Source organism: Phoxinus phoxinus, assembly GCF_949152265.1.
Source record: "Phoxinus phoxinus genome assembly, chromosome: 2".
Lineage (NCBI taxonomy): Eukaryota > Metazoa > Chordata > Actinopteri > Cypriniformes > Leuciscidae > Phoxinus > Phoxinus phoxinus.
In genome coordinates this window covers 23412278-23433269 of record NC_136877.1, presented here as the reverse complement: position 1 = coordinate 23433269, position 20992 = coordinate 23412278, and the positions used below count along the sequence as shown (strand labels likewise).

Here is a 20992-nt window from a genome sequence, read left to right as displayed (position 1 = left end):
AAGAAAATTATATATTTTTTTCCAGCATGGGTTCGTTAAATTAATCAAAAGTGACAGTGAAGATTAAAGACTTTCATAATATTATAATGTCAAAAGATTTCTATTTCAAATAAATACTGTTCTTTAGATCTCTATATTTATCAAAAAATCCTGAGTGCTAAGTGCATATATATATACACACACACACACACACACACACATTATCGAGTCCATCTGTGATTACACGAAGAAACAGAAAAAAATGAGACTGACTAAATCCAGAAGAACTTCTGTCTCCAAGACGATTAGAAACCTTCCTGCAAAGCTACAGTACTGTGAAAAGTTTTAGGCACTCGTGTAAAACTGCTGTAAAGTGAGGATGCTTTCAAAAATAATGTCATAAATAGATTAATTAGTAGTAGTACTTTATTGTTCAGCCTAAGCTGAAAATGTATCTTTGGTCTCGCCATACAATCACAAAACAATTAACATTAGGCTACACAACATCCAATAAATACATGTAACAAAACACAACATCTGACAAACATCAACATTAGATCAATTAACTTCTGTTAACTAAATCAAATCAATATTTGGCATGACCACCCTTTGCGTTTAAAACAGCTTTTGTACATGTACACTCGCACAGTTTTTCAGGTAGCTTTGCATGTTTCTTCAAGCATCTTAGAGACGTTGCCGCAGTTCTTCTGGATTTAGTCTGTCAGATACCAGCCGTTGTCAGACTCCTTGTGCATACAAAAATCTCACTGGATTATTATAATTAATGGCAAAAGGAATGTTTGTGATATTTCTGATATTTCTTACTGACACACTGCAGCAAAAGATATAAATAACTGGCTTAAATCCATTGTTGTGTGTGTGTGTGAAAACTAACGTGCCTAAGAGTTAAGACTGATTAAATTAGTTTTGAGTTCATGCTAAGTGTAAAAGTCAAAGTTGACTGGGGTTGTGTGTGTTCTTATGTCCACAGGTCTTTATGAGCTTATTCATGACAACACTACTGAATCCAAGAGGACAATAAACATCCTACAACGTATGAACATCTACCAGGAAGTGTTCCTTAGCATTTTGTACAGAATACTTCCCATCCAGGTGTTCAATCACTTCTGTTTTCTTAGTAAGATGTATAGATTGTCTTGGGCTTTTCCAACCTGTGTGTTTGTTTTGCAGACCTACTTGGAGCCAATTTATTTCTACATCTACACAGTGTTTGCTCTGCAGACAGTGTATGTTTTCGCTCTCTTTATCACTAGCTGGTTACTCAGTGACTCATGGCTGGCTGGAGCCCTCAGTGGAGTCTGGTACATTCTGAACCGGTATGTGTGCGCTAAGATTACACTCAATATTTCATGCACACAAAACTCACCTTTGCAATCTGGTGTGAATAAATGCTTATTGTGATGCAGTGAGTATCTGTATTTAGGTAATTGTGAAAGCCGATATGTTTCTGTAAAATATGGTTTCAATTTCTCAAGGACTTTTAGGGCTTTAGGATATTAGGATGTCCCCCTGGAACAATCTAGCCCTCTTTGAATGTTCAAAATAATACAGATACAGATAGTCCACACCCCAAACTATTGTTTGAGTTGGTATGGAAGCTCAATCAAGAAGAGCAATGTATTGATTGCATCACAATTTTTACACTTTTTAGGAAACTCACGAAAGACTTCTCTGCATTTTAAGCTGGAATTGTAGAACATATTGCAGCATTGAAAAATGACACCTTCAGACTTTGTTTTTCTTGTGCCTGTGTTTATTCTTTGTGCTTGATTGTGTTCTTCATTTGTGTACAGAGTGGACACCACACGCGTGGAGTTTACCATCTCTCTAAGGGAGAACTGGTCGATACCTTTCTTTGCTCTTCAGGTGGCTGCCATAACCTGCTACTTAAGGCCACAGCTAAAACCTATTCACCAGGTAATCGTCTGTCCTCATAAATTTAGATGTCTATTCAGTAACCACTGTCAAAATGATATCCATTATTGATGAGAAGTCCAATTCTTTTTAGTGAATTTGTTCTTTCGAACAGTTTGTTTCTGGTTAAAAAAAAAATATTCAACGGTTTTCACATTATTCACATAATGACATTATTTATATGTAACGCTATCATCCCGGCAGGGGAAAAAATACAATCAGACACCCTGCATACAAAATACTCAGTATTAAAATTCATTTAAATGTCTTGACTGAACTGTTTTTGCATGTTCTAATAAGATGTTCTTTAATATAACTAGCTGTACTATGCATTTGATTTTAAATAAACTTTAATTTCACTCGTTCGATGTGAGCTAGACTTGGTTCACACATGCTGATAGTGTCAGCAGCTAACTCATTTGTTATCTACAATGCGATCAAGTCCGAGACTGTTCTCAGTTCAGTTTACTGGTGATTTGACAAACTCAGCCAAATCAGCTACTGGTGATTTGCCTAACTCAGCCAGAGCTGCTGAGTCTGTAGCCATCTTTAAGAAACTGCTGAAGACGTATCTTTTTCGGCAGCACTTGAGCACTTGATTCAGTACTATTAACACTTTCTCATCTATTCTATAAAAAAATAAAATAAAAACGTTGGATTGTACTGGGAGGGGTCATAGCACTTACATACTGTTGTCCTACTGCTAGTTTAATTGCTTCTATTGTTTCTCATTTGTAAGTCGCTTTGGATAAAAGCGTCTGCTAAATGAATAAATGTAAATGTTGCAACCATTGATTGTGGAACTGATTCTCGAGAACTGCTGTCACAGTATCAGTGTTCTGTTGACTGGATCACTGTTATGTGAGATGGATAAAACACTGAAGTGTGCACTTTCTGCATCACTAGCTTCACCAAACAATTGCTGAACAGTTACTCCCATCTCCCATTGGTTGGATAAACAGAGCGATTCCAATTCCGATTCTGCTTATCGATTGCCAGTTTCGATTCCAATATGGGGGGAAAAAAAGTAAAACATTTAGATATCAAACATATGTATTCTTTCTTTTTGCAAAACTTTCTGTTGCGGCTGAATACCATGAACAAAAATCAGCAGCCTAAAAACAACTAGACTAACTACAGTAATATTAATTTCTAACATTAATAAAGACGAGTATACAGTCAGTAATGCAATAAGAACAAATAAACAAATTAGCAATAGCTCAAATAAAATACAACTGAACAAAATTCAGAAATTGAATTAAATGCAAAATAACATTGCATATTTTTCTTTTTTATAAATACCAGTATAATAAAGATTAATCCTATTTAAGTTTACAAAAGGTATTCAGTCAAGATCCATGAGTGATTTTCTTTTTCTTATGTTGTTTGATTTACATTAATGGCACAGATGGCAGCAGGTTTATTAGCTGCTGTCACTTTAATGCCTAATGCACGGATCCAATATACTGTTACACGTTTTCTTTCTCAACTGTTTACCTCCACTTAAGACATAACTGACTGTGTTTTCGAGGATATTTTGACTTAATTTTGTGTATTTGTCATGCAAGAAGAAACAAAAGAGAACTCAATTCAGTGTTCGTGCACTATATTAAAGGTGTCTTTTTGTGTGCGCGCTCTGGATGTGCCCTGTGTGCGAGTGCAGTCGAGTTATCCTTCACATCTTCTTGCGCTTGAATGGAAATTTTAATTTTATAACAAGTATCCGATTCCAGAATTGGAATTGATTTTCAATCCCCAACCCTACAGAAAACACTTCCCCAAATTTACACTTAGACTGGTGCTAGTTGGGATGTTGGTCCTGTCCCAAATGACACATTTCATGTGCACTTGCGGTCTTTCCTACTATTGCATGTGTCCTTTAAGTCCAACAGACCATGGTCAGGGGTTCTTAACTCTGACCTTCAAGGTCCACTTTCCTGTAGAGTTTAGCTCCCACTTTAATCAAACTCACTTGCCTGATTAGCTTGTTCAGGTGTGTTTGATTAGGGTTGGAGCTAAACTCTTCAGGAAAGCGGACCGCTAGGACCTTCTACCTGACAGTCAAAGCAGCATTGCTTCACAAAAGTGTGGACTGTGAGGAAGATATTGAGGGCTAAGGGTGTCATTTGGTATTGGGCCGTTGTGATGGCACCACAGAGCCACAGTGTTTACAATCTTCAGTGTTTACAGAAATTAACCTACAAATTGCTTACGTTAAGTCATTTCTGAATTGGAAAGAAAGTTTTAGAATAATTACACATGGAAATGTAAAGTAAATATAATCCAGTCTAATAACGCGTCGGAAAAGACAGGGAAAATAAAAGGCAGTAAGTTGAGATAAATGTTTCTGACTGCTTGCTTCTGTGGAATAGATTTGCGAAATATGAAATGGAGGTTTGCAATTTCAAGTGTATTTATGAAATATTTACTCTGCTGAACACATATTTGTTCTCTCTCAGTATGTTCTCTCGGCACAGACCCTAATTGCTTTCCTGACATATGGTATATCACTGAAAAAATGATCTTTGTATGAGCTCTGAAGAAAGAACAAGGTTTTTGTATGTTTGGTTGTCTGGGCGGTTTAAGTCGAACATGATGTGCTTTCAACCACAGAGGGTGGTGCTGTGGCTGGTGTTCGTCTCCACCTTCTGCTTCTGTTTGACATGGCAATTCAATCAGTTTGTCCTGCTGGTGCAGGCCCTTATAATCTTTACTCTGGATTGCCTGGACTTCTTCACAGCGGAACAGGTGATGCTCAAACACACATATTGGAGGAGACCTTCCACCTTTTTGGAGTTCATGTGAGGTTGGATATTCATTTCTTTCTCTCCTCAGGTGGTCTCTCTGTACCTGATGCAGGTGTTGAGTCTGTTATTGGTGTGGCTACTGCAGTTCTGCAATTCTATGATTCTGGGTTCTCTGGTGCTCAGCTTCATTGTGTCTGTTCTCTTCATCAAACACTTCCAGGTCAGTGTCCATCTCAGTACATGAATTTGAAAAGTAGGGGTATAACACTTGTATTTATGATTCTAAGAACACATCATCTCTCCTTTTATCTTGTATTTCGCATAGAATCCTCTCTCTCTCTCTTAAATATTAAAATATGGTAGACTAGAGCCTTGCTATAATAGTCTCTCTCTCTCTCTCTCTCTCTCTCTCTCTCTCTCTCTCTCTCTCTCTCTCTCTCTCTCTCTCTCTCTCTCTCTCTCTCTCTCTCTCTCTCTCTCTCTCTCTCTCTCTCACACACTCACACTCACACTCACACTCACACTCACACTCACACTCACACTCACACACACACACACACACACACACAATATCTATTCAATATGTGGAATGAGATTTTTAATGTGCTCATCTGTCATTTATTCTGGCAGATGTTGACCGACATTAAGCAAATGTCCTTGCGACATTTATGGTTTAGAATGCACTGTATATGTTAATCTTCTCCTTAAAGATGTTTGTACACAAATATAATCAAAGTGAATACAATGCCATTTCCAGATGATCTCTGATATTTTTTTTAAAAAGATGAAGCACACAACATTGCTTATTTTTTTATTGACCTTGGTAAAATATTTTTTTGTATTTCTTATTGGGGTTTATTAACTGACACTTGTTACCCATGTTAAAGAGATTATTGCCCATCATGTTTTCGACTTTTAAGCGGTGGAATAGAACATTTACAGTTCTAGTATGTACAGTATGGACAAATTGTATGTATGTGCAAAAAATAATTACAGCCTCACTAATGTATTTTATCCTAATAATCCCATATGCCACATGATTACATAACAGGTCAAACACATTAGATGGAAACACTGTCTAAATATAGCAGGCTAAACATATCCCATCCAAATAGGGCTTTATACTAAAATAATGTTTACTTGAAACACTTTATCACTTTTGTTTTTCTGTACGAACCTTATCTGTGTTTCCTAACATCCAATTATGTTGTGATTGAAAACAGAGGCTAAGAATATTGTTGTAGTTTATTTATTAATACCTGTTGTGTGGCTTTCAGACGGGGCTAAAGACGGGCAGCTTTGTTATACGAGTAGGAAAACTGGCTCTTCACACACTCCTAGTCCTCACATTAACTTTCACCATCAATTATTCAGCCAAGGTGAGCTATGAATCGTGTTCTACATCGTCCGCCCCTCATTAATGATACAGTACAGCTTCTCTACCTGCTCCTCCGGAGACAAAGCTTTACTTTCACTCTCATTGTCTTTCTTCATATCTCATTCTCATCAAAACCCAGATCCCCGATCTCATGAGACACTCACATGAATGACTTCTTCCTTCACTCTCTCCATTTTAATTGACAGAAAATACTCCAACTGAAATCGGATGAGCACATCTTTAAGTTCATAAAGGCCAAGTTTGGCTTCGGGGCAACGAGGTAAGTCTTTGGTCATCTCTTGTGGTGCTACATCTGTATGACTTTATCATCAGTCAAATGCCATATCGTGGTGTCTTATTCAGAAGTGAGACGAGAGCGAGCCATTAATCCGCTGTGATTAAATGCGTTCAGCTCTGGTGAAAAAATAACATCTGGAACACAATGTAATCGGCTCATCCACTAGATATTTATCACGCCATTTCAGTTGATCAGATGAATTGCTGCTCCCAATAATCTGGATACTATATATGCAGCCCGCTCTCCCTCCCTGCCTCTTTCTTTCAGAGACTTTGATGCCAGTCTCTATCTGTGCGAAGAGGCATTTGGCTTGTTGCCATTGGATACATTTGAGCGGTTGGCTGGCACAGTGCTGCTCTATCCGTATCTGTGCACCCTCAGTGTGTTGTTCATCTTGCTGCTGCTGGTGGCACTCTCTAATCTCAGGTAAAACTACTGCATCGCTTTCTCTCAGCAGGAAACGCTCATGAGCACTACTGCAATGTGTGCTACGCACTAATGAGACATGTTTCTGGGAATTTCAATATTCTCATAATGTTCACTTTTCTAATTAGAGCACAGAAATAGGCTGAAAAATGACCAATAGAGCAGTGATTATGGTTTCATAAACACCTTGAGCACAGGTCATAATGCTAATTTATAATTATAGTATTAGTCTTTATTAGATGTGCTACATAATAATTGGACTATAGATGTTTTTTTTCCATTAGGGCTTTTAAATGCATGTTATTATGTTTAGTTCAAAGCTGATTTGCTGTTGCTTTAAGGGCTGCTTGGCCCTCTTTTTGTTCTCATTTCTTATCAGAATCACAGGAGCCCACAAACACCCAGAGGCTTTGCACCACACACGCACACACACACACACACACACACACACACACACACACACACACACACACACACACACACACACACACACACAGTGTGTTTTCATGATTTGTGGGGACTTTCCGTAGACGTAATGAAACTGTATATTCTATCCCCTTACACTAACCCTACCCCTAATCCCATCCATCACTGAAAACGTTCTGCTTTTTAAAATTTTCAAAATAACATAACTTAGTTTGATTTATAAGCTGTTTTCCTCATGGGGGGCCAAAAAATGTCCCCGCAAGGAAAAGGATTTCGGATATTGCCATCTGTGTGGGGACATTTTGTAGGGTTTACCAGGACACACACACAAACACACTAATTAGATAGGCTATTAACCCTTCTGTACATTAAGAAAAAACACACACACACAAACTCAGAATAATGGCGCTGATCTTAACTGCCTTTAGGTTTTAATGCATGGTTGTATTATTTATTTTTTCCCCCATCTTGTTTGATTCCTTATTCTTCATTCCAGCACAAATGGGTCAGGCCAAGCGAGCAGGGAGAAAGAGGACAGGACCTTTAGGATGAGGCCGGACGTCGCTTACAATCTCTTGCACACCGTATTCTTTGGCTTGCTCGCCTTTTCCACTATGAGGTAAACAACTTGGTCAAAAAAATTGTAAAGTTTTGTTGCTTTCATAGCACGTATCTTTTTCCCTCAATGCAAATATTTTTCTTCTGTATTTTCCTCACTCCGCCGTCTGTAATTTCATTCCCTGCTGCTGCCGCTATGGTGCATCTCAATTTCACCCTCTTCTCCGCTACCACTTTAATTTCCTGTCCCCCGCACCGCTTCTGCTTTGTGATCTTATTCATCTTATGAGTCCGTTTGATAGTTCATTCGAGATTTTAATGATGAATGAATTATGGTTAAACATTGCGATATCGTTTCATAAAGTTTAGTTTGGTGTCAGAATAGTAATAGAGTTGAAAGCTCTAAAAGTCTTTTGTGTCTGAGCGTTATGATAAAATAGAAAGCACCAATAGATTTCTATCTTTGCTGCTGGCAGAATGAAATATTTGTGGACTGGCCATATGTGTGCATTCGCTGCCTTTGGGGTCTGTGGAAAGGAGGTGTGGACGTTGTATCTGAGAGTCCTCCACTGCAACACTAAAACCACGGTGAGATACTGAGATCTGACACACACACACACACACACACACACACACACACACACACACACACACACACACACACACACACACACACACACACACACACACACACACACACACACACACACAATTTTAAATATAAGTTATTCCTGTGATGGAAAAGCAGAATTTTCAGCATCATTACTCCAGTCTTCAGTGTCACATGATCCTTCAGAAATCATTCTAATATGCTGATTTGCTGCTGAAGAAACATTTCTTCTTATTATTGAAAACAGTTGAAGTTGAAGAGAAAGTTAAAAAAGAACATTTTTGTAACAATGTAAATGTCTTTAGACAAATCCAATGCATCTGTGCTGAATGCAAGTAATGCTTTCTTTAAAAACAAATCGTATTAACCCTAAATGGAAACGGTACTTGTGTTGTTTACTTGTTTACACATGCACTGTAGAGGAGAATGAGATGAGCTGTAACACTTCTTTACTTAAGTGAAAAAAAAGTCTTATTTTGCTGCATATGCCTATTATTCTTGATTATTAATTTGTATAAAATGGTCAGGAAAAGGTGTAAACTTTCAGATTATGTAAATGTAGTCCAGGAATGTTCAGCATTTTATAATAGTGTTTCTTGTTTTGGCTGTAAAGCTCACTGCTGACTTAGTGTTTTACCCCAAAGCATATGACACACTCTGCCCCACTGCTGCCATTTTGGAAAAAAATGCTTCATTTAATAATTCATGGATAGTCTTTAGCTGACAAATTACATTGTTTTATATATAGGTAATTTACCAACATATTTATATGAAAATAAATGTATTTTACATTTTATACATGTTCATAATTTACAAGACACGGCATGCTAAACCATTTTAGCATAAAATACTGCTCACTTTTTCCTCATATGCCTTAAGGGGGAATACAGTTTGCCCAGTCTACCCCCTCTCCCCTTTATTCAATACAAGCAATAGCAAAATACACGGGTCTGTAATAGAATCCATTGCATGTTTATAGAAGCCCACAAACCAAAGATACACTATGCATGTATAATTGGGAAGCTATAATGCTCAATGCTATAAACTGATATTGAGTTTCAGTGAGGCATGATGATGTTCTTTCTTCTGCATACATATTCCCATGTCCACGCAACTGAAAATTTAATTTCCCCACTAGGTGGCAATGTAGTTACAGCCCTCGAGCCTAAACAACTACATCCTGTTTCTTCCTATTTATGTAGATATTGATCCATTTATGTTATTAACCTGTTTCCACAGATGAGATTGATCAGGTACTCTGTTCCAATTGTAATTCTGGCGTTTCTTTATTACAAGGTAAGACATTTTCAACTATGCTGTCATGTACCTATTTGCATAAATTGCTAAGCTGCCTGGGTGGCTGGATTCACGCAGGAATCCAAATGCACACAAACGGAATTCGTATCCCACTGTGTGTGTTGTTTAGGAGAGTTTGGATCCTGCCATGCTTTTTTCTCCATCTGTTAACACAACAGTGGGAATAAGCAATCAGATATGAATTGTGTGTATTTGTGTGTATGGATGTTTGTTTATTGTGCTGTTTTGTTGATCATTGATTATTGTGAGTCATTCCCATTACAGCGGTCTCACACTTTCTCTCCATCTCAATCGAGCTGTCTTTCTGTTGACAGTTCTGGCCCAGAATGATGGCGGAGATTTCTGAACTGAGAGAGTTTTATGACCCGGACACCGTGGAGCTAATGGAGTGGATCAGGTAAAACAGCAGTAATCTTCCTCTCACACGCTACAAGCAAACACTCGCAGACAACCATCGAACCTGGGGTCTGTAACCTTAGACCACCCTCACCAGCCACCATTGGCATAGTGAGGGGTATTCAATCACTGGCACGAATAAGAGCGAGAGATTAATATTATGAATTTTCCATTTATTTATTTGTTTGTATTAGAAGTGCTGAAGTCTCTCTCATCTGCATGCCAAATTTCTTCTGCAGTAATCCTTCCTCATCATCACACGATCTGTATTTATTTAGCTGTATGCTATGCGCTGTATTAGCTTTATGCGATGGAGCTTGTTCTGTTTTTGCACGTAGAATAATAATTTATGTAACTGAGATGTTTCCGCAAGCAGCTTTTTATAATAACTGCTCTACGCACCTGTCTGTCATGCGTGGTCCTTAATGTTTCCTGCACAAAACAATCGCACTTTAAGAAAAAAATTATTTTACACCACAAGTTAACGCCACATGACACATAACCCAAAGACAATGACAAACATGACAACACCATGCACACAATTTGGTAAGCGGTAAAAAACAAAAACAATGAGTCACTGATTTGCATAATTTATTCATGATGCCATGCGTGCTGGGAAACTGAATCTAGCATTCTGCACCTGTTAAATCACAGTATATTGTATTTCGTAGGGGGTTAAAAAGGAAAAGTGGCACTTACCATCCATAAAATTGCCGATTTCTGGATCAAACTATTATACAATGTCTTTCCACTCCTCTCTATTTCACTCCATTACGAATTGCGAAGGTCGTAATAAAAAGCTTCAGTGAATGCTGTATTCGTTCTATAAGATTTGCAGCAGGTACAGTACCTGTGTTTGGAACTGGGCCGGTTTAAAATGGACGTCATGAATTAGACATTAGCTGCTGGAGAGACTCCAGCGGTTGGCAACAGAGGGTTTCATCAATGACACCATTCTTCCTGAAAGTAGCGTGCGAAAATAACACTAGCTCATAGTCAAGTTTATATGTGTGAGAAAGAGTGAGACATTTGATCTGCAGTGACACAGGTGATCTCTCCCTGAAGAAAATGCGATTTGTGTCAGGGATTAGTGGGTGAGTTGCCTTGGCTGACGCTGTGGCATTAAGCCGCTTCCACACGCTAATTAACCATCAGATGAAAGAGTTAAGCGGGGATCACTTCACACTTCTGTCTGTGCTTGGCTTGCCAAAGTCTGCACTGTTTTATATGCAGATTACCAGTGATCATCTTCTGCCTAGAAGGGAGGGTGAGCATGAAAAGCGTATCGAGGAGAGTGGCAGTATCAGACTCCTTTAACCATGATTGGAACTTACTGCACAATAAACCACATACTGGGGCACAATGTGAAGAGGGAGGGCGAACGACTACAACTGTGAAAGTATCGCTGTCAGTGTCAAGCAATCTTTTGATTGATCTTGAGCTAAAAGCAACACACTAGACACTACGTATGATTTTATAGTGAGTGGTTAAAAGTCCCTATTTATTTTCTTCGCTTTTATGCAAGAGATTTCCCTTTTTATTTGACAGCTGTGTAGTGTAGAGTGACAGGTGCTGTGCTTCTAACCTAGTGAGCTGCCTTACTGTTTACTGCCTACATAGGCTGCATCCTCAGGAGTGTTTGATTTGGAGTGCTGTACATAGGCAGATACTCGGAGTTATTACAACGCTCGTGAAGCACATATTTACATTTACATTTATGCATTTGGCAGACGCTTTTATCCAAAGCGACTTACATTGCATTTCAAGGTCCACATTTACATTCTTATCAGTTCTTGCTTTCCCTGGGAATCAAACCCATGACCTTGGCGTTGCAAGCACCAATGCTCTACTGTTTGAGTGTTTCAGGAAGACTTGACTCCAAAAAGGTTTAAAATAGCATGAGAAAGCTATTCGTCAGCATTCGCATTCATCTCAATGGCTAGAAGTATGCTATCTGCTATCTTTGCTCTTGGCATAATCTTAAGGATTATGAGTATTGTATGCAAATTGAAGAACATGTACTATCACTTAACAACCTCAGAGCTCATGGTACATCTGTGTTGAGGATTTAAATGCTATCATTGTCTCTGTGGAGAAAATAAATGGGATATTTAGTCTAGATCCCGATTGTTGTGCTCTTGTGTAGCTTGTTGTTAAAAGACTAGTTCACCCCAAAATGAAAATATTCCCATAATTTTCTCTGCCTAAAGCCATCCTAGGTGTATATGACTTTCTTCTTTCAGCCGAACACAATCTGAGTTACATTAAATAATATCCTGCCTCATCCCAGCTTTGTAATGGCATTGACTAGTGCCTGAGTTTTTGAAGCTCCAAAAAAAGCCACCGTCTATCATTAAAGTAATCCACACGACTCCAAATTGGGTTATTTAATGCCTTCCGGAGCGAAGCGATGGGTTTTTGTAAGAAAAATATCCATATTTAAAACATTACAATCACTGTCTTCTGGCAGCGGCCGTACACGCATTCACGAGAGAGTAGAGTTCCAGTGGAAGGGTGACCTGACCCAACGTTGGACGTAGCTTCTCTTCTCTTATATCGAAATCCTCTAATGTTTTTCTTTAAAACTGCTCGTTTTAGATGTCTAATTCATGACCGGCATTTTTTATGCTCTATCCTCTGCTCTTTCATGTTCGTCATTTCTCACCTAAGCTTAAGCTACACCTACATCCTACATCATGTTGGGTCAGAGGTCACCCTTCCACTGGAACTCGACTCTCTCGTGAACGCGTGAAGTCAGTGATTCATTTATACAGTTTTTTTTTTTTTTTTTTTGAGCTTCAAAGTCTAGGGCACGTAATCCATTGCAAAGCTCGGAAGATCCCAGTTAATAATGCACTTTTCTGAAATAGCAGGATATATAACACACATTTAAATTGTAATTAGATAAAAAAATATATATTTTTACGTTGATGCTGAATGAATTATAAGTGTTTATGTAATCAACTCTTACTTCATCTTCGCCAAGAAATGAAAATTGTGTTTTTGTTTTTTTCATTCAAAAAGCCATTTCACTCGGATATACATCACAATAGGGAATAATAGACTATGTAGGGCTGGACTTGATTTTGTCCATCTGGAATTAATTGGTTCGTTGGATTGTTGTCGTTTGCTAATTGCTGTGATCCCATGTGAGTGACATTTTCTGTATTTCACTTGTAGTTGAAATCAAATAATTCAGTCTGAACACAGAAACATGAAAAAGCTGACCATTGTCAACCGAAAAATAGATGATTATGTGAGAGCTTGCAAAAGCAAAGCTGAACGCATAGACTTTCCTGGTTTCCTTTTTTTTTGTTTAAAGCGTGCATGAAACAAAACCCCTTTCAAGAAAAGCCAGTTCACTCTGTGGTCATATACACAACACATGTGGGCTATTTCAGACATGCATTACCAACTCCTATCTTCTTGAATGGGGAAATATACGGTGGCCGAGAGAGCTCAACGCGCTGCAACTGAAGAAAACACCCCCAAATTAAGAAAAGATCTTCATCAGTTTCACAACACGTGTGCTCCACATACTCGCAACACAACCAAATACAGAAACACGCTGCAAATAGCACAGACCACAACGGAAATGTTTCCAGGGGACCAAGACTTTCCAAGTCTACTTTTTGTTTTTGTTATGTAATTGTTGTCATGTTATGTTTAAATAAGTTATGATAAGAAATGTTAAGGTAATGCATGGTCCAAATATAAGATGGAAAGTTTTAAAGTTGAGACACTCACACACAGATAGCCTATATAATGCATATTTTAAAAAATATATTTATTTGTAACAGTTATGTTAACAGGAATAATAAGATATTTCTGTTAGTAACAGCTATTCAGCTGATGGACACTGTGCTGCGTTGTCATGGGAACATCCTAGGTGAAAATAATGAGGAAATTACGTTGTCTTTTGTTGCTCCCTTCAGCAAGTGCGATCCAAATGGCTACATAATGGCACACAAGTGCCCTGCTCACTCCAAAGTCCCCACTTCAAGGGCTCTGCTGTCTGCCCTTAGAAGGGAGTAGGCCATAGGGATAATCACGAGCAATATGCATGTCCCAGCCAGGTTCGTCACTTATTGGGGTCCCCTGGAAACATTTCTGTTGTGGTCTGTGCTATTTGCAGCGTGTTTCTGTATTTGGTTGTGTTGTGAGTATTTGGAGCATGTTTTCTCAATTTGTGGGTGTTTTTCTATTTGCTTGTGTTTTCTTCAGATACAGTGCGTTGAGCTCTCTCGGCCACCATAGAAATACAAAAATCTCAACTTATTACCAAACAAGATCAGTGTTAAAACATGTGTCCTATAAATGCTTAAATAGCAGTAAAATCCTTTATTTTTCAGGTTGGTTTATGTACATGCTGAGTCTTAAGTGCGCGTCTCAGGACACTGACTGTTTTTACCAATTGGACTCTTTTACATAGACGGCGGGACTTATTTCACCATATTGCACATATTGCACTTTCCCCCATAATATGAGTGCACTATTTTGGTATACTGAATACCGTCTTTGGAGCTAACATAGGTGGTTGACGCATGCAGACTATATTTATCTGTATTCATTGCCTGAATAACTTCAGAAGTTATAACCAATATAAATGTATTTGTACTCTTTCATACTAGAGTTCCTGGTTTCTCCGCCTCACACAAGCACCAGTCAGGGGTGTCTATTGTGGTCTATTGTTATCTCCAGTAGTTTGTTGCTGTTGTTCTTTTTATTGTTCTGTTGTTGCTGTATTATTCTGTTTCTTTTTCAAATGTGAATAAAAGGTCCTGTTCAGGGTTGCCACTTTGTAGACCAACTAATTTGTGGAAAAAAAGCAAGGTCCTTGCGTGAGCTGAGCGTACAGTACCCGAGTACACTTTAAGGCTGACGGACGTATTTGGAAAAGTTGTGTCTTTTTGTTTCTGACTTGAAAAAAGGGGTCCCATTAAAAAGGGGTTGGGAACCACCGGGGTAGTACCAGGGGTGGCAAATGCCATCATGATCTCTAACTAACAGTCTAGAGCCCACAATCTCTGCAGATCAGCTGAGAAGGCTTTGCAGGGACGGTGTCATGTGTATGTGTCTTCTCTTCATGAGTGATCAGTGGCCTTTCAGTCGAACCGCATCTGTCCCGTAGATGCAAGCGTGTCCTTTGTCGCAGTTCTGAGACTCTGTCATCACAGTCAGCCTTATCATTGTGAACGTCTCCCTGCCATGTAATTAATTTTCCCCTTTTGTTTTGTAGTTTTCTACTGTGCATCCTTTTGTTATAGCCCTCATAAAGGAGTTATTTCTGAATGTTGCCTTGTTTTAAAATAATGAAGATAAATTAGACTTTTGTTTTCTCTGAAGGAAAAACTTTCTCAGCCCCTCCGAGCACAAGTAATTTGTGTTCCCCATCTGAACAAAGACGCATTTTCCACCCGCTGTTTTCTCTGGTTTTTATTTTTCTTTTCTTCGTGTTTTTGACATCTTCGCTCTCACTTCCACTCTAATTGTCACTCTAGCCACTTTCCTTTCTAATTTGATCAAATTAGTGGCTTTTGCTGCTGCTGCAGATGTCTCGATGGAGATGTTGTTGGAGATGTCTCGGTGGAGATATTTCACAAACTCCGCTCTAATAGCTGTGCTTGCAAATGCTCGCCTTGTTTGAACTCCAGTAGAATTTCGCTGATTCACAAACACCCCAATATACGCTCTCCTTACACAAATGAAAGGTTAGCTGGCACCATTTCACACTTGCCATTTTTCTTGTTTTACCTCTGAGAACTGTTTATTTTCTGTTCCATATAAATTGCTGCTTTTTTTCCAGTTGTTGTGGAATCTAACAGGAAGTCTCGGACTCATGATTGCCTGAATTATTGCTCTTTTTAAAAACGTTTCTCTGGCTTAGTTACAAATAGGTTTACTGGTCCCAAATGACTTGGTTAAGTGACTTCTGAAACCTACAGAGTGAAATTTCATTTACTCGAGTCCATTCCCTTTGCGTTCAATCAATGACATTTTAAGTTGTTCTCAACCGATCAATCAGTCTATCATCACTCTGTGAACCCCTCAGTCAGATGCTCCCTTAGGCCTCTCTCTCTCTCTCTCTCTCTCTCTCTCTCTCTCTCTGTGCGCATGCGTGAGCGTTTGTTGAGTGAGCGAGTGAGAAGTGTGGTGAGTGCTTGACCTTCTTTTTATAACTGGTAGGATGACTTCAGGTGTGAGGACGTTAGATTTCCTCACACGGCGTCATGCGGTGAAAATAAGTTTGAATGCTAGCGTGGAAGAGTGCAGTCTGGCTGTGGGAGAGGTGGTCGGCTGTGAAAATATTTTGTCGGCGTCAAAAATGAACAACGCGGTTGTTGTTTTTTTGAAAACCGTTGAGTTAGCAAACGTTTTGGTTGAAAGAGGAGTTGTCATTGACAATGTGTTTGTTCCAGTGTTACCGTTATCGGCTCCGTCCAAAAAGTTTACTTTGTCAAACGTGCCGCCTTTCATTAAAAACGAGAAGCTTGTTCAATTTTTGGAGCGACACGGTAGGTTGGTCTCCCCAATAAAGATGATTCAAATTGGTTGTAAATCCGCGTTACTGAAACATGTAGTGTCGTTCAGACGTTTTGTGTTTATGGTACTAAAGGATAACAAAGATGAATTGGATGTGACGTTTAATTTCAATCACGATGACTTCAACTATGTGGTTTATGCCACAACCAATAGCATGAAATGCCTTGGTTGTGGTGAAATAGGACATCTCGTGAGGGTTTGTCCGAAAAAGGATGAGCAATCTAAGGAAAAAGTTTCATCAGCACCGGTTGAAAAAGTTGGTGAGGTGGAGGTAGCAACAGTTGTTAGGAGTGACGTGCCTTCAGCAGTGGATGTAGTTGAGGTGCCTTCAGCAGTGGATGTAGTTGAAGTAAACGGTGTACAAGAACCGGTAATCTTAACCGATTCATCAGGTGAGGCTGCCGCTTTGAAGCAAACAGGCAAAGAGAAAATAGCAGAAGTAGGTATAGAGAAAGCCTCTGTATCTAATGAAGGGCAGCAGCTAACTGATGTGCTCGATATGCCGAGCTCTGAAAAGGTTCAAAACATGGAGCTGGAAGGGGATCAGTGTTCTGGGGGGGAACAAGATGAAGGTGTTTTTAAAACACCACAAAAGAGGAGGATGAGGCAGAGCCACGGCAGTAAATCGAAAACAGTGGAAAATAGTCAAACTGATACTGACAGTGAAACTGACGTTTCAGAATGCAGTTTTACTTACGATCAAACAAATATTGAGTTGCCAGAACAATCCTACAGCGCAGACGATATTAAGCCCTTTTTAAGAACAACAAAGGGTGTAAGAAACGTGCGCATTACAGAGTATTTTCCTGATTTGGAGCAATTTGTAGAAAAAGCAAAGGTTTTTAAGAGCGAAGGTCTTTTTTCTGATCAAGAGGTTTACAGACTGAGGAAAATTCTCACTAAAGTAAACTCTCAATTAGGAATTAGTGTTGACGATGCCAAGCTTTAAGAATACACTTTTTTTGTGTGTCTTGATTATCCTTTTCTTCTCTTTAATGAGAGAATTAAATTTAGCCTCTCTCAATTTAAATGGGGCACGAGAAGAGAAGAAAAGGTTTGAATTATATAAGTTAATCAAGGTAAAGAAAATAGATATTCTGTTTGCACAAGAAACTCATAGTGATGTCTCTAATGAGGAAAATTGGGTAAGAGAATTTGATGGGTTAACCATTTTTAGTCATAACACGTCGCTGAGTGGCGGTGTTGCCAAATCTTATTTTCTAAAAACTCCATTCCAATTTCTTATGAAGTGGAAGAAGTGGTGAAAGGCAGATTTTTAAAAAATAAGAGCTCAATTTGAGAATTATTTTTATTGTTTTGGTTGTGTTTATGCTCCCACCAATACAGTTGAACGATTGGGATTTCTAAATATATTATGTAAAGCAGTAAGTGATTGCAATACTGAAGATTTGCTCTTGATTGGAGGAGACTTTAATTGCACCGAACTTGCATCAGATAGAAATCATGTTGAGCCCCATATGGCTTCACGAAAAAGGCTAGTTCAATTTATAGAAACACATGAGCTTGTAGACATTTGGTGGAATTTTCATAAGACACAGAGACATTATACATGGAGTCACACTTATAATAATATGTTGTCCTTAGCAAGATTGGACAGATTTTATGGTTTTAGCCATCAACTTAATCTTTTTAGAGATTGTTCTATTATTCCAGTTAGCTTTTCGGATCATAGTTTAGTTCAGTGCTTTTTAACTCTAGGATCCATAAAACCAAAGAGCGCAATGTGGCATTTTAACAGTAGACTCTTAATTGATATGGAATTTAGAGATATCTTTAGATTTTTTTGGAGTGAGTTTAGAACCACCAAATCTGATTTTCAATCTTTGCAGCAGTGGTGGGATTTCGGGAAAACCCAAATTAAACAATTGAGTCAACAGTATGCTTATAACATCACTAAAGAACTTACTCATTCAATGGTAAAGTTAGAAGATGATATAAAGAAACTTCAAGAATCTATTGGAACAGAGCAGAATCAAGAGCTTATTGAAATTTTAAACAGGAAGAAGAAAGAATTGGCTGGAATTTTAGACCTGAAAGCACAGGGGTCTCTGATCAGATCTCGCTTTAAGAATATAGAGTGGATGGATATATGCTCCACATTTTTTTTCAATTTGGAAAGGAAAAATGGGCAAAAAAGATGTATTCATGTTTTGCGCTCTAAAGAGGGTGTACTCTTGTCGGATCATACAGAAATTCGGAAGAGAGCGGTAGAATTTTATAAGGAACTGTACAGCAGTGAACTTCTACACAGGCCAAACACTAATGTGTTTATTGAAGATCTTCCTCAGGTGACTGAAGAGGGAAATGCCGATCTCTGTAGAGAGATAACGCTAGAAGAGCTGGAGAAAGCTCTTCAGGGCATGGAATGCGGCAGAGCACCTGGAATAGATGGCCTATCTATAGACTTTTATAAGTCTTTTTGGCCTGAGATTGGTGCCGATCTGCTTGCAGTCATCAATGAAAGTACAAACAGTGGAAGGTTACCACTGAGCTGCCGTAGAGCAGTGCTGACTCTACTGCCAAAGAAGGGAGATCTGAGCGACATTAAAAATTGGAGGCCTGTGTCATTGTTGTGCAGTGATTATAAAATTCTATCTAAAGCACTAGCAAATAGATTGAGTAAGGTAATGGAAGAGGTCATCCACACTGATCAGACTTATTGTGTGCCAGGAAGGCAAATTTTTGATAATATTTCCTTTGTTAGAGATATGTTTGATGTCAGTAAGCTCTTTGGTTTTGATTTTGGTCTGATTTCATTAGATCAAGTGAAAGCGTTCGACAGAATCGAACATAGCTATTTATGGGAGGTTTTAGACGCTTTTGGGTTTAATAGAACTTTTATTGATAAGTTAAAAGTTTTATATTGTGATGTTGAAAGTTTGCTGAAGGTGAATGGTGACTTATGTGCCCCCTTTAGTGTTTATAGAGGTATTAGACAAGGTTGTGCTCTTTCAGGCATGTTGTACAGTTTGACAATTGAACCCCTGTTAAGGAAATTTAGAGCAGAGTTAAAGGGTGTAACTATTCCAAACTGTGAAAAGCATTTTAAGTTATCAGCTTATGCTGATGATATTGTCATTTTAATCAAAGAACAAAGCGATGTGTCAAAACTAACAAAGATTCTAAGTGATTTTATGGTTGTTTCCTCTGCTAAGGTTAATTGGAATAAAAGTGAGGCTATCTTAATTGGAAAGTGGCTGTATGGGCAACCTAGTCTCCCCGCAGGGTTAAAATGGAGTAGAGACGGGTTTAAATACTTAGGTGTATATTTGGGGAATGACACAATGGTAAGAAAGAATTTTGAGGGGGTAGAAGAAAAAATAGTGGGGCGGTTGAGTAAATGGAAGTTTTTACTTTCTAATATGTCATATAGAGGACGGGTTTTAATTATTAACAATCTAGTAGCCTCCACTCTTTGGCATTGGTTAACATGTATTGATCCCCCAGCACTTCTTCTGAAAAAAATGCAAGCCATATTAGTTATTTCTTTTGGGACAAATTACATTGGGTGCCTCAGGGTGTTTTATATCTGTCTAAGAATGAAGGGGGACAAGGTTTGATTCATCTGCAGAGTAGAGCGGCAGCTTTTAGGTTAAAATATGCACAAAGGTTTCTTGAAAGTCCTGTAAACCAGAATTGGAGCTTGGTTGCTTCCATTATTTTCAGAAACTTTGAAGGTCTGGGGCTGGATAAGTCTTTGTTCTGGATGAACCTCAAGAAGTTGTCGATATCTAAGCTACCAATCTTTTACTGTAATTTATTCAAAGTATGGTCATGTTTTAAAGTATTGAGAAGTGAAAAAAACAGATTCCTTGTACTGGACATTGCAAGAACCGTTGATTTGTGGCTCACGTTTTGATGTTTCAAATGAAGGATGTTTTCCTGCTCTGATGGACTTACTTATGAAATCTCACATCATTACTCTTGGGACTCTAATTCGCATAACTGGACCTGTGTTATCTGACACCAAAACAATGGAAGGAATGATGAAGATGAGGTCAACACGGGTGTTAAATCAGCTGTTGTCTAAATGGAAAGAAGCGATTACTGATGAAGAGTTGAAAATGGTCAAAGACTATGAGGAAGGGTGCATTCAACCAAAGGAGGACGATCCTTTTCCGAATCTGTCTTTAATGCCTGATTTAGAAATGTGTACAGGTTTTTTCTTGGAATGTAATAATTTAAGTTTATTAGGAGAAAGAAAAGCATCTAGCAAGGAAATGTATGAATGTTGTGTTAAAGCATTTAATAAGAAGACTCTTGATGGAAAGATAGACACACCGTGGCGTAATGTTTTACATCTAAGTGAAAATACGAGACCTAAATGGGGGGCACTTTATAAGTCACCATTGCTTAAA

The 20992-nt window shown here is 38.5% G+C and overlaps 1 protein-coding gene across 7 annotated transcripts in view; it reads left to right on the top strand.

Annotated features, from left to right (window-relative positions):
• dpy19l3 (dpy-19 like C-mannosyltransferase 3) overlaps window positions 1-20992 on the top strand; it is a 43766-nt gene that overhangs the window by 8420 nt on the left and 14354 nt on the right. For all 7 annotated transcript variants that reach the window (XM_079596372.1, XM_079596369.1, XM_079596370.1 and 4 more), the window contains 12 exons: window positions 971-1092; window positions 1171-1316; window positions 1794-1917; window positions 4528-4662; window positions 4750-4881; window positions 5939-6040; window positions 6246-6319; window positions 6605-6763; window positions 7686-7808; window positions 8224-8335; window positions 9597-9653; window positions 9989-10071. In XM_079596372.1, the coding sequence (XP_079452498.1) occupies window positions 971-1092; window positions 1171-1316; window positions 1794-1917; window positions 4528-4662; window positions 4750-4881; window positions 5939-6040; window positions 6246-6319; window positions 6605-6763; window positions 7686-7808; window positions 8224-8335; window positions 9597-9653; window positions 9989-10071 (1369 nt within the window). The remainder of the gene's footprint in view (window positions 1-970; window positions 1093-1170; window positions 1317-1793; window positions 1918-4527; window positions 4663-4749; window positions 4882-5938; window positions 6041-6245; window positions 6320-6604; window positions 6764-7685; window positions 7809-8223; window positions 8336-9596; window positions 9654-9988; window positions 10072-20992) is intronic.